The sequence below is a fragment of the Phragmites australis genome, chromosome 4 (assembly GCF_958298935.1).
Source record: "Phragmites australis chromosome 4, lpPhrAust1.1, whole genome shotgun sequence".
Lineage (NCBI taxonomy): Eukaryota > Viridiplantae > Streptophyta > Magnoliopsida > Poales > Poaceae > Phragmites > Phragmites australis.
Genome location: NC_084924.1, coordinates 24923531 through 24937776, shown reverse-complemented (window position 1 = coordinate 24937776; position 14246 = coordinate 24923531). Strand labels below are relative to the sequence as shown.

General features: G+C 42.6%; 1 protein-coding gene across 5 annotated transcripts; it reads left to right on the top strand.

The window, feature by feature from the left end:
• Positions 1 to 865: 865 nt before the first annotated feature.
• Positions 866 to 11103, top strand: LOC133915927 (diacylglycerol kinase 1-like). 5 transcript variants are annotated; one of them, XM_062359336.1, is made up of 9 exons: positions 870 to 1252; positions 2810 to 3010; positions 3112 to 4118; positions 4818 to 5184; positions 5250 to 5326; positions 9843 to 9962; positions 10049 to 10213; positions 10291 to 10428; positions 10544 to 11103. In XM_062359336.1, the coding sequence occupies exons 3-9, from the start codon at positions 3141 to 3143 to the stop codon at positions 10691 to 10693; spliced, it is 1995 nt and encodes a 664-aa protein (XP_062215320.1). In that variant the 5' UTR covers positions 870 to 1252; positions 2810 to 3010; positions 3112 to 3140; the 3' UTR covers positions 10694 to 11103. The 5 variants fall into 5 exon arrangements, with proteins under 5 accessions (XP_062215319.1, XP_062215318.1, XP_062215317.1 ...); XM_062359335.1 differs by having other exon boundaries at positions 866 to 1200; positions 2899 to 4118; XM_062359334.1 differs by having other exon boundaries at positions 866 to 1252; positions 2899 to 4118.
• Positions 11104 to 14246: the final 3143 nt, after the last annotated feature.

Below are 14246 nucleotides of genomic sequence, written 5' to 3'. Positions count from 1 at the left end.
GGCACGCTAATCCATCTAGTAACATATACTAATGCACCTGGAATTGGCGCGTTCCCAAAGGGTCCGGTACTCTAATAGTACTGTAGCAATAGATATCATTCGTGTGTACATATAGGTATATGGATACGTACATACATATGTATACATATATATATGTACACATATATATATGTACATATACGCATATATTTACACATATAATATGATTTTCATTTTCTGAAAATTTCAGAAAATTATGGAAAGGAATATTAGTTATATTGATAAATCAGCTGAAATAATCTAAAATGCAAATAAAAATATCTAAAACTAAAAAATATGAAACAAATTTTGTTAGATTTGTATTACTATCGTCTGCATGTTAAAATTATGTGTATGCATGAAAGTACTATTGTTTTCCCTATAATTAAGTGAATACGTTAAATATTGATGAATTTGTAAATAAATATTGAGATGGATGGGCAAACTTAATTTTTTAGTCTTATTTTATTATACTCTGTGTAATAAAAAAATACGCATGACGTAGAGGCACCAATAAACTACCCTATGGACAAGATATGAATCTGCCTTACATCTACCGTCAAGAAGCCTGCTACCTATTGTAATCAGTTCATAACTTTATATTGTAATCAGTTCATAACTTTATATCTGATATATATTTGCGTATCGGAAGAACTCATCTACATATGTATCTTATTCTCTCATTAATCTCATTTTCGATTGTACAATAGCCTTTTCTTTGTTCATATTCTTTTCCTCAATCTTGATCCTAAGAAACAGAGTAACTAGGTTGTTCTATCAACTGTGCATGCATTGGAGAATGATAGGTACGAGACCTGGATGATCAGGGGAAGCATGAGCCGAAATTGTGTAAACAAAGAATCTTCTGAAAATGTATAACTACCTACAGCTGAATTAAATTGTATAATAACGTTTATGTTTTCTAATGCCTCACCAATCGCATCCTGAAATTATTCGAAATGCAACATAAACGAAATGACCCGACAGGGGCCATCCAAAGCAAAGGGGGGAATATGTTCCGAAGCTCCCACGTGGAGACACCTCTCCTCTCCTTGATCGATTCCAATTTCTTTTTCTTTTTCTTTATGTGAAGGAAAGAAGCAACAGTACGGCGGGCGCACGGAGGCGTAAAGCAGTCAAGCACGCCGGGAACGAACGGCGCGGCGGCGAGCAGAGATCGGGGTGAGCATTTGTTGGAGGCGATGCTTTTAGCATTTCGTCCTGATTTCACCGCGTGAGTAGAACTCCTTTTTCTCTGGAACTTTTGGGCTCGATTTGGGGCTGTTTCGGGGCTTCCTTTTCTTCTTTCGGCAGAAATCGGCCCCGTTTCTTAGGTCGTCATTTGTTGCGGAAATTAAACTTGTTGGTTCCGTGCAAATTCGTCTCCTTAATTTCCTTTGTCCGGAGCCATTTCGCTGCGCGTTTGTTTTCTTCCCTCAAATTTTCGGAAACTCCAAGCTTTCACTGGTGTTTGTTTCGTTGTTGGTTTTGTTCCCTCTTTGCTCTATTTGATTTTTTGGGAGAACTGGCCAGATATCAGTGCTTCTTAGTTCCATTTTGTTTGTTTGTTTACGTTGTTTTAACTCTATTTCATTTAAGCCTCGTTGTGTTTTGGCGTAGTGTCACGTCCCTTGTTGTCTATTACAGCGTGCCAAGCAATTATTGTCTTGCTCTGATGAGAACATATCTGGTGCTCCCAGCCCTTTAGTTGCTCATAGATATTGCTGTGGTCTTTAACGTGCTTCATCGATGTGTACTTTCAACAATAGTAATGCCATGTTTCTCGGTTTCATATGATTTTGAAGTATTATTGCTAACTGATATGTGCAAGCAGAAGACTACGCTATTTATGCTCACAGACTTAAGATTGCTTGTTTCGTAGCTGATGCAGAGGAAAATGACAACAGTCCATCCATAGAAGTGTACCTGATGCTCGTTAGTTGTCTAAGTGTGTCAAGCATGTGACATGGCTATTTCTGCTCTGCCATGAGCTATAGATCGTAGCTGCTAGTTAGTTCAGTAGGATGACTATTGAGCCAAATGTGAGTTTAGCCGAGCTTCGATCGAATTGATTCACATTGATTAAGTACCCTACTATATATAGTTTAGAACCAATTTTGTGATCAAGCTAATGACTTGAGCTAAGCCAAGCCTGAGCATAATTGATTCATATGAAATCAACTCATTTTGATTTTGAACCAATTTTGGGTGTAACTGAAGTAATTTTGGTCAATCAACGAGTTTTTTAGCAGCCCTGCAATTTAGCTAGTTTTAGGAAAATAATACTACTAAAATATATATCCGTATCAGACACCAAACACGTTAAGTCGGACTTGATTTACAAATTTCTGTTTGTTCTGTTAATTTATGCATTTGTTCAGTATCTTTCCTCATACTTGGAGATATGAGCCAACCAGCAAATGTCTTCTGATGTGCTTCAGTTGCCACTTGCATTTGCAGTAAATATTGCAATTCTTGTGTGTTAAACTTTTCTTAAATAGCTTTACTGAACTTCATTGCTTGGTGCATCGTTGATGGGTTCAGTTTACATACTTATGAATAATCATACGTGCCTAGGTGGCATATCTCTTATTGTGGTTAGTAACCTATAGGTCCATGTGGTACTTAATTTGATTAAAATGTGCTTGTTCGAACTTTTCTAAAGTGTAACAACTAATTGATAGAGAGCATTCTGTCCAGCATGATTGATTGACCTGCTTGATCATGTTGGAAGTTGGTTACATGTGTCATATGCGTGCTTTTTGTTGATTCATATGTCTTCCAATTGCAGCACATATTCCCAGAGGTTATTCAGCTTTTCCAAACACACGTGATTGACTCTATTGTTCTGATCGAAAGTGGTGTCATGATGGTTGACAGGATGTAGATTCTTATCTTGCATATCCATTATTCAAGGTTATACATTATTTGAACCACCCATTGTGAGAATGGCCTGGCTGCAAGACCAATTCGAAATGCATAAGCTCCACTGGTACAGTAGATCACCTACTCCATCAGAGTTCTGGATATCAGCTGCTGCTTGCTTCACTGTTGGTTTAGTCGGTCTTTGGACATTTTTGTATTTCTTTTCAGTGTGGTGGCGAAAAATCAGTTTAAGCTGGATGAAAATGATTGCCAGATCAAAGAGGAGAAATTTTGAAAAAAACCACAAGGTTCCCACTGCTGAACATGTTTGGAATACAGAATCTTTGTTTCGTGCAAAAGGGCTAAAGTGCTGTGTATGCTCGGAATCTATTTCACCTGCTCAGCCCCTTAGGCAAATGATGACGTCAGAAAATATGGTTCACCATTGCAATGTGTGTGGTGCAGCTGCACACATAATCTGCTCGTCGAATTCTCAGAAAGACTGCAAATGTGTATCAATGTTTGGGTCCAAACATGTGATCCATCAATGGACTGTACTCTGGACAGATATAACCGATCAGTCTGAAGAAGGTCAGTATTGTTGTTACTGTGAGGAGCCATGCAGTGAATCTCTCCATGGTGGTCCTCCCATATACTGCTGCATGTGGTGCCAACGATTGGTGCATGTTGATTGCCAGCCAGCCATGGCTACTGAAACAGGTGATATTTGTGACCTTGGTCCATTCAAACGCCATATTCTTTCACCACTTTTTGTCAGGACCATGAGCAAACCTGGTGGTATCATAAGTTCTATAACTCATGGAGCAAATGAGTTTGCATCAACTGTGCGGGGACATCTTAGGAACCGAAATAAAAGGCAGAAGCATCACAACAGATTTCCTTCTGTCTCTGCCCTTGGCGACAGTACCGATGATTCATCAAGTGACAGCACATTGAACTCTAACCAGAGTGCTAAGGACTTAAAAGCAACTGGGGATAGTGCTCAGAGGAGTGCTGAGAATGAACATGATAGCAGTGGGAGTGATTGTAGAGAAGTCGCATCAGAGCCCAGAAAACTCAGTAATGATGAGGCTGGTGGAGCTAAACTTAAATACACATCATCTGACTTGCCTGCTGAGGCCAGACCTCTTCTAGTTTTTATCAACAAGAGAAGTGGGGCTCAGCACGGAGATTCGCTCAAGCACAGGCTACATTTCCTTTTGAATCCAGTGCAGGTCATGATACATCTCACACTAAACTTTACTGAGGAATCATTTAGCATTTTTATTATGAAAATTGCAATCTACTTGCTGCGCTACCTCTACGCTGTAGTTTGGTAGAATATACTAAGCACATTGCGCTTTAGGTGCATGTATTCACTTGAACTCATCCATATGCTGCTGGATCACTTCATATTACAAAACTACTGTGACGGAAACAAAAGCATCAATCTTCTCCTCATGTTTCTTGTACCATGTTCATTTAAAAAAATATATATATTCATCTTGTCTGTGGTAGTTACTGCCTGGTTAAGCAGAGTGCTTCAGAAGCCTAGATTTGTTGGACCGTAGGTAATTCAATTAGCATAATATATTGCACCTATGTGATACAACAGAGTAAAATTTGGAAATAGTGAACCCTATGAAGAAACAGCACCTGGATTGCCTACATTCTGCGTTGTAAGAACATCTACAAAAACATGTTTTCCAAACTAATGGTTTGCAAAGTTCAGCCCTGCCCCTGGTAGTTAGTAGCTCATTTTTTAATCGTGGGCACTGCTGAATCAGAACTAGATTGTCGATTGTGAATGTGTTTGAAAGTTGAAGGCTGATCTGTTTTGTCTTCATCTGTAGTTCAGCACCCACCTTAGCAAATGTTGTTCAGACCTTTGTGATATCTGTGATGCTAATGTGCCGTACGTACTATTCTTCTAGGTATTCGAATTGAGTTCATCACAAGGGCCAGAAACAGGATTATTTTTGTTCAGAAAGGTACCACATTTCAGAATACTTGTGTGTGGCGGCGATGGTACTGTTGGTTGGGTTCTTGATGCGATAGATAGGCAAAATTATGAATCACCTCCGCCTGTTGCAATTCTTCCAGCTGGCACGGGCAATGATCTTTCAAGAGTTTTATCATGGGGAGGTAGCCTAGGTGCTGTTGAGAAGCAAGGTGGTCTCTGTACAGTTCTGCATGACATAGAGCATGCAGCAGTCACCATCCTGGATAGATGGAAGGTGACAGTAGAAGATAATAAATCAAAGAATGTGCTTCTAGTGAAGTACATGGACAACTATCTAGGTAGGTACACAGACTTCGTTTATCAGTGCCCCATATCCAAGAATCTTATTTTACCATGGTGACAGGTATTGGTTGTGATGCAAAGGTTGCACTTGACATTCATAATCTCCGTGAGGAAAATCCTGAAAAGTTCTACAGTCAGGTAATGTCTCTACCTATCATAAACAATCGACAACAGTTGTGCCCCTGACATTCAAGTTTAACTCCTTTGTATATCTTATATTTGTAAAGTGCACCATTTCACATTTTTCTTGTTTAAGAAAACCAAGGTAGCAAATAAACAAAAAATGAACAAAGAAAAGGGAAAACATTCAAAAGACTGGTGTACTATGACTGGAATATTCTATCTATTATGTGCTACATTACAGAATTATAAAGCTTTGTGTTAGTCTGAATATCAATACTAATTATCATGATATATGACTGCATTGAGAAAGAGGTGAGTGATACAAAAATTACTCAGATTAGCTGTTAACTGGGTACAGCTGGGCAACTGCCTGCTACTTGTGACATTGTGGTACTTCAATCCGATAGTGAGGGCGTAGAAATACTCTTCATTGCACCATTTATTGCTGAAGATTGAACTTTTGGTCTCTTATAAACATACAGATGATTTAAAAAACATAATTTGTGATTTTGTGTACAGTATAAAAGTTCTCAAGGTGCTTGTAAGCATATTTTCAACTTTTTTGGTGCCATTTCTTCTTGCCTGTGCTACAGGTTATTGCTGAGTATATTATAGGCTCTTACAGGTGAAACAAATGAACACACCTTAATTGACATTTGTCATGGGTCAAGCCCATATGGGCCTGTTCAGCTGGCCCAGCAAAGAGGCGGCGACAGCCAGGGCTAGAGCTGTCGCTAACCTCCACTGTGTGTGGAACACGTAGGCGCCCTAGAGCTGGCCACCGCCGCCATGTCGTCGTCGAGATCGACTTATCATCAAGTCATTTTTAGATTAAAAAATAAATATCTTTTAAATAGGAATAGTTTGGATATAAATTAGGAAAGAGATCGTAGTTTGCTTGGTAGTCAAGTGAAGTCCTCTCTGTATAACGAGAGGTATTGTATCCTTTGGAATTAAGAAAGAAAAGAGACGTTACATCTTTTATATCTCTCTCTCCACTCGTGGGTACTGTTCGCCGACGTGAACAATGCCACACTCCGCCACCTCCCCGCCTCCTTACAGCAGCCACCGGAAGACACAGGAAGGACACCAAGCTACGCCCTACGACCTCATTCAATTACGATCTCCGCTACCCTCCTCCCACAATGAATGTCCACTACATCTGGTATCGAGGACCATGGGCTCTGGTAGTGCTGATGACCAGGATTTTGCTAAGCTCATAAAGGAGTTGCATGAGGACACGCAGAACGACATCCACACATTGACGGACTCGATCAAGGACTTGCAGATTCGCATGGAGCGCCAGGAAGAACGCATGAGGGATATCGACCACGACAAGGCCAAGGTCGACAACATGTCGACGGGCCACGAGGCAGCCGCGAGGCAAGAGGCCGAGACCGCGCGCAAGGAGGCAGCCAGGCGCGCTACCCATGTGGCTGTGGCGGCCTCCCTGGGGATGCCCGATGGCAGCTCCTCCGTCGGCGTGATTGACACCATCCTCACCGGTTTCCCCACACTCATCACTACATGGTCGCCCGGGATGCTTATCCCGACTTCTTCCTACACGCCAGCGCACGGCGAGCAATCACCGTGTTACGACAGCTTCATGGTCCCTAAGTACCATAAGTTGTCGTTCCTCACCTTCGATGGCAAGGACGATCCGCTTCCGTGGCTCAATAGGTGTGAGCACTTCTTCGACGGGTAACACGTCGGACGTGAAGAGGGTCTGATAGGCATTACGCAACAGTGGTATATGCGCTTGTCTAAGGACCATGGCCCTCTCACCTGGGAGTCGTCTCGCCTTGTCAACATCCGCTTCGAACCTCCAACATGTCATAATCCGTTGGGCGAGCTTGCTACCCTACGGAAGACGGGCTCCGCGGATGAGTACACGAAGAAGTTCCTTACTCTCTTTGCTCCGGCAAGGAAACTTGATGAGATTCAATAGGTAAGCATCTATACTACAAGACTGACGGAGCCCCTCAAGACGGACATAGAACTCTAGGAGCCCAAGGACATGGAGGAGACCATGAGTTTTGAGAGCGCCTATGTTGTGGCTGAGGTTGGGCAGCACGTGGCTACATAAAAACTTGCTGCCCGTCCAAGCTTCACGCTCTACAACCTCGGCAGCCAAGGCCGGGGGAACGACAATGATTATAGGCACCCCTGGGGGTGGCGCCTCACTTGATGCGCCTCAAGCTGAAGGCACCAACCCTAGGGTTTTCAAAAGGCTCACGTCCGAGGAGATGGCGGAACGCCGCCATCTCAACCTGTGCTTCAACTGCAACGAGCAATTCTCCAAGGGGCACAAGTGCAAGCACTTGTTCCTCCTAGAACTCATTGACAGCGACACGGACGCAGAGGACGAGGACGAGGCATCCCTCATGATGATGAGTGGCGATTAAGAGGTTCTCCTTCCCTGTGGCCGCACCATGCGGCTCTTGGTAGCCTTGCCCGAGGGCGGACTCCGCATTCTTGTGGACACCGGTGTGACACATAACGTCATCGACGAGTCCCTCGCACTTCAATTGGGGTTGCCAATGCGCCACATTCAGATGCAGATCACTGTCGGCATTGGCGATCGCATCATTAGCTGTGGCCTCTGCCACGACCTATCGCTTGTCATTGAGCGGGAGATCTTCTCCATCAATAGCTACAACTACACCTTCCCTTTGGCGAGCGATACTAACATCATCTTGGGGACTCAGTGGCTTTACAGCTTGGGTTCTATCCTCTGAGACTTTGCTTGCTTGGAGATGAGTTTCCGCCGCGACGACCGGATTGTTTGTTTCCTCAGCGCGGACACTGCACCATCTCCTCCTCCTCAGGCGCCATTCATACCAGTGCCTATTCCTGCCCTATAGCCGCCCGCACTTGTGCTAGCTTTGCCTGCCTCATCTTCAACACCATAGGGTGGCCGCACTGGTTCGTTCACTAGGGTGGGCGGCACCCGTACTTCAACGACAATCATGGAGGTTCTCTCACAGCATTTGGACCTTCTCGACGAGGTCCGTCGCATGGTCTGGGCCAACCCAGAGCTAGCCAACCTCATGGCATGCATCCGACAGGAGGAGGCCGCACCAGCCTGGGCAGTGGTCGACGGTGTCATCTTGTTTGACCATTGCCTCTACATACCTGCTTCGTCATCACTTCTTCGCAGCCTGCTATATGCTCTCCTTGACTCCGGTGATGTGGCTCTCGTTCGTCACTTGGATGTGAGTGTTCATATGCCTTCTTCTATGGGCACTCACCATGTTTTTCCAAAGTTCGTGTTGCTTCTTCAGGAGATGATTCGTTTTAACGTTCCTGCTGCCGACTTGATTTTTTCTGACCATACTGGTTGTGAGTTTATCACCATTGCACAAGTCGTTTATGGAGTTTGTAGTTCTTTTGGCGCCCCAACACTTGCCCCACTTAGAGATGCTTACACATAGCTAATGTTTGGTCATTGCATTGACCTTACTGCTAGTCACCCGACTCTGACGAACACATTCCTCTTCGGCTTGAACATGACTCTGTTGCCTAGCGCCATCCTTCATCACCAGTTCTTCGACAGACCTCCACCAGCATGCCAGCTCTACCACCACGTGTGTATTTGGCATTACCTGGCACATCCACCATGAGGGGTACACCAGGCGCCCAACATGTTAGCGCTTCACTCTTCGTGGCTACATCGGCAATGTGTCTTATGAGTTCACCTTGTGCATCGACAACACCATTCGTAACCTCACCAATGCAATGGTGTTAGGCGAGTTGCGCTCTAGGGTGTGGCTTCGGGACAATTCTTCTTCACCACGCCAGGAGGACAGGACTGGCTGGAGCATGGACACCTAGTGCGAGGACGCGCTGGAATTCAAAGGCGAAGGAGATGTCATGGGTCAGGCCCATATGGGCCTGTTCGGCTAGCCTAGCAAAGAGGCGGTGACAGCCAGGGCTAGGGCTAGGGCTGTCGCCGACCTCCACCGTGTGTAGAAGGCGCTGACGCCCTAGGACTGGCTACTGCCGCCACATCGTCGACAAGATCAAGTCATCATCAAGTCATTTTCATATTAGAAAATAAATATCTTTTAAATAGGAATAGTTTATCTATAGATAAAGAATAGTTTAGATTCAAATTAGGAAACCGATCGTAGTTTGCTTGGTAGTCAAGTTGAGTCCTCTCTATATAATGAGAGGTATCGTATCCTTTGGAATTAAGAAAGAAAAGAGATGTTGCATCTCTTATGTCTCTCTCTCTCCACTAGCAGGTATTGTTCATCGATATGAATAGTACCACAGTCCACCACCTCGAGCTGCACGTCGCCACCTCCCCGCCTCCTTACAGCGGTCACCACGGGACGTAGGAAGGATCCCAAAGCCACGCCCTACGACCTCCTTTGACTACGATCTCCACTACCCTCCTCCCACAAATCAGCGCCCACTACAACATTGTTGACTCTGGCAGCCTTTTGGAGTCTTTAGGTTATGCCTTGAGTTTTCATTGCATGAATGATTACCATAATGGTTCTTATGTTTCTTTCTTGGGTTTCAGTTCTTAAATAAGGTGCTATATGCGAGGGAAGGTGCCAAGAGTATCATCGATAGGACATTTGTGGACTTACCATGGCAGGTGCGACTAGAAGTTGATGGCACTGAGATTGAGATACCAGAGGTTGTGTAAGATGAAATTTGTAATTATTACACATCGAGCCAACTTTCTTTACTAGACATTCACACTAATGGCTATGAATTCTTCAGGACTCAGAAGGTGTCCTTGTTGCTAACATTCCAAGCTATATGGGAGGGGTTGACTTGTGGAAAAATGAGGATGAGAATCCTGAAAACTTTGACCCACAGTCAATCCATGACAAGATGCTCGAAGTGGTTAGTGTTACCGGAACTTGGCATCTGGGAACACTTCAGGTATGCAAGCAGTGTTCAACAATCTTTCCATGAATGAAGATAACGTTAGAGACCTAAAAAAAAGAATATGCATTTAGGTTGGACTTTCTCGGGCACAGAGGATTGCCCAAGGTCAGTCGATCAAGATACAAATGTTTGCTCCTTTCCCAGTTCAAGTGGATGGCGAACCTTGGGTCCAGCAGCCCTGCACGCTTAAAATATCTCATCATGGACAGGTTTAGGGTCTTGCTTCTGTAGTGTGTGTGCCTGTGTGGCCTCATGCAAGTCACACATATGATGATTATCAGATTTGTATTAATTTTATTACTCTTGGTTTTTCATGCTATTCAGGCTTTCTTGTTGAGAAGGACGATTGAAGAGTCTCTTGGTCGTGCTGCTGCGATTGTCACTGATGTGCTTGAGCATGCCGAGTCCAGTCATGTAATCACTGCTTCCCAGAAGAGAGCCCTCCTCCAAGAAGTGGCTCTAAGGCTGTCGTGAATCACCGCTTATTTGCATGTCACAAAGCATTGCTTCCTGCGCTGTGCTCCGCCTTGCCCTATAAAGAGGTTTCTGTTGGAAGAGATGATTATACAGAGAACCTGTGATCCCAACAGAAGTTCCTATCTCTCGCAGCAGTAAGTATCCAGATGGAGCCCGGGAGACATGTCTACATGCACGGCGAGTTTTGTTATGCTTACCCTGTGGAAATACCTATTAGTATTGTGTACAAATATGTGTTTGCGCGTTACAGAGCTACAGTAAGCTCCTTGCCACGTTTTGTGCAAATGGTAATCCGTCTAGCCATTTTGTGTTCGGTTGGCTGGATTGAATTTGAGAAATTTTATGGTGGTTAAAATTAATATGAGCCATCTAATTTTAGAGTTAAATGGTTCAAATTAATCAAGATATTACTTATTTCTTACTGGTAGTATAGGTAGTATATGTGAGTAGTATGGTAGGGTTATTTTGGGGAGAAAAATACGTGACATAAAAGTAATTAACTGCAGTTATATGTCTCTAAATAGAATAATATTTTATTACCGTTTTAACATTTTAATCTGCATTCGGTATGAGAGTTCATTTGCTATCTATCGGCTAAAGTTAGCAATCCGATGTTTGCGGCGTTGATCTTTCTATTAGCAAAAGCATGGTAGGTAATTTTAACAAAATTATCATATTTACCAAACTATTTAATTAAATAGATCGTCAGATTAGATTTATATTATATCCTACCTTTAAGTAGTATGAACCATCGTAAAAGAGCTTCTGAATTTTGCCGCTAGTCGTGGTTGTCAGTTTGGCCTTGACAGTTGAAATTTTATTCGTGTTTTCCAATTTAGTATCTTGTTCGATATCTCTTATCACTCACTTCGGCAGTGTCTAAAGTTCTTGGTCTTACTGATTATTCAGATATGGCTGTGCATCCTCGACATGTTGTACTTTCATTATTAAAAAAATGTTCTTGAAATGAAACACATCCACTGGAGCTGCTGGGCAATACCCAAGCGACAGACTACACTTTGGCTTTGTAATGTTCCGTGCTCGTCTTTCCTCAACTGGTAAGTCTTTTTTAGGTCTTTTTCTTGACCAAATTGCTTATTCACATGAGCAACTTGCTATACATCATCTCATGTAATTATCATATCATGAACATATAGGAGAAGCAAAGTATGCCCATATGGAGAGAGATGGATAAATAAAATAGGATTATGATCACTAAATACAAAACTAGCAACCCGTACCACATAGACAAAATGCTCAAACTAAGCATGAGGAGCTTGTTCGAGAACATACAAAGCATGTTGAATGTGAAAAACATAACCTGAAGGAGTATCAACACCAGGTGGTGACTGCATATAAATTCTTCACTATGACGAAAAGCATTCTTAATATCCATATGAGATATGGTCCAAGAGCGAACAACAACCACTGCAATCAAAATATGAACTATATTCATACAAGCAACAGGAGTAAATGTCTCATCATAGCCACATCTCTGAGTCTGCTAAAAACCTCTAGCCACAAGACAGGCTTTTGTACCTCTCCACTAAACCATCAGACTTAGTCTTAATTTTGTACACCCACTTACAAGTGATAGAAATGTCACGAGATGGTAAGGGAACAATATCCTAAGTCCATGTACGATCAAGTGCATCAAGCTCCTCGAACATAGGACTATCATTCTGGGATACCATATGACTCCTGATAAGCGGATTGTTCATCAACAACAACTGCACTTGCACGTAGAAAACCCCACCTATTAGGAATCTCGAGGTTAGTCGATAGTAGTATGACCTCCTAGATTATACCAACAACCAACAAGCGACTCATCAAAACAACGGAATCATAAAAGATAGGAGTATCAAGACTGGCCGAAGAGGTAGGACTAGGCAGAGGATATGTGGGGTGACAAGTATAGACATGTCTCATGGGTGGTTTATATGGTGTAGGAGTTGAAACCGGATCAGAGATGGATGGAATAGAAGAAGAGGAATCAAAAGTGGGTGTAATGGAAGGAGATGGATCAGGAGTAGGTGGGATGGAAGGAGATATATCATGGATAGGTATAAAAAATGGGTGCAATGGAAGGAGGTGGAATAGGGGACTCATCACCATATGAAAGAGAAGGAAGACACAGAAAACATATGGACTCTGTGGGAGAATATGAGGTCTAAGAAAAGGATTATACAAGAAAGGAAAATCATTAACAAAAGTCACATCACGAGAAGTACGCATGCGATGAGAATAAGGATCATAACAACAATAACCCTTATGCTTAGGACTATATCCTAGAAAAACAAACTCAGTCGATTGGGCAATCAATTTAGTTCACTTACGAGGTGCAAGCTGAACATAGATGTACATCCAAGACCCACATATAATCATAACTAGGAGGAGTACTAAAATAACTTCACCATGACACTTGCCGGACAATTTGGAAGATGGTTGTAGGTTGATAAGATAAACAGATGTAGAAACAGCTTCTCCCCAAAAATGAGAAGGAACAAAAGACACGATGAGAATTGTGTGAGCCGTCTCTATGAGAAGTGTGCCAGGACATGAGAGCTGAGCAAGAGTGCCCTCAAAGGTCAAAAACTGATTAAAAGTAGTAGAAAAATACTCACCACCAGAGTTAGAACGAAAAACTCTAATAGGAATAGAAAACTGAGTGTGGGCCATACGGATGATAAATAGGTAAATGAAGTACAACTGAGAATGATGTTTCATGAAATAAATTCAAATATATCAAGAGTGATCATCAATAAAAATGACGTAAAAATTATGAACCTCAATTGGTATCAAAAGGTGAAGGACCTCGTACATCTAAATGAATAAGATAAAAAAAAGTCTAGCAAAATGTGGACTACTAGTAGTATATGAGAGTTGGACATGTTTTCCAAGTTTGCAGCCCTTATAAGGAAAACTAGATGTATTAACTAAATGACCTTTATTAATCAATGTAGACAAATGAGACCTACATAGATGACTAAGATGATGATGCACTTGGCGAAGGATAAAACTGATGACTATGCAGTTGATGACACACGTGTAGTAGAACGAAAGACGCAAAGATGTCCAAAGTGTAGAGGCTAGGAGAACCTCTACGACGATGATCAGTCCCAATCACAGGCCTGCTTCAACAATCCTGAATAAAACAAAGTGACTCATCAAGTCCAACAAAGCAGTTTGTCAAAGACTCGACCCACTGAAAGAAGATTCATTAATAATTGATGTACAAAAGAAACATCAGACATAAAAAATGGCAATAGCAAAGAGAACCCTGATGAGTGATATCAGCGATGAATTTAGCGAGGGGTGGGCTTGGTGGGCTTAAGCCCTCCTACTGGCTGTTGCTCCATTAGATAAAGAGGTGAAGGAGGAGGAGAAGCAGGGGAGATGGAGGACGAAGACGAGAGAGAGGGAGAGAGAGAGAGAGAAACAGAGAGAGACTCCCTATGATTTGCAGTTGCGTCCACCATTGAGTGATATGACATGATATACCATCAACTATATGAAATAGAAGCACCATCATGTCTGGCTTACAAGCAAC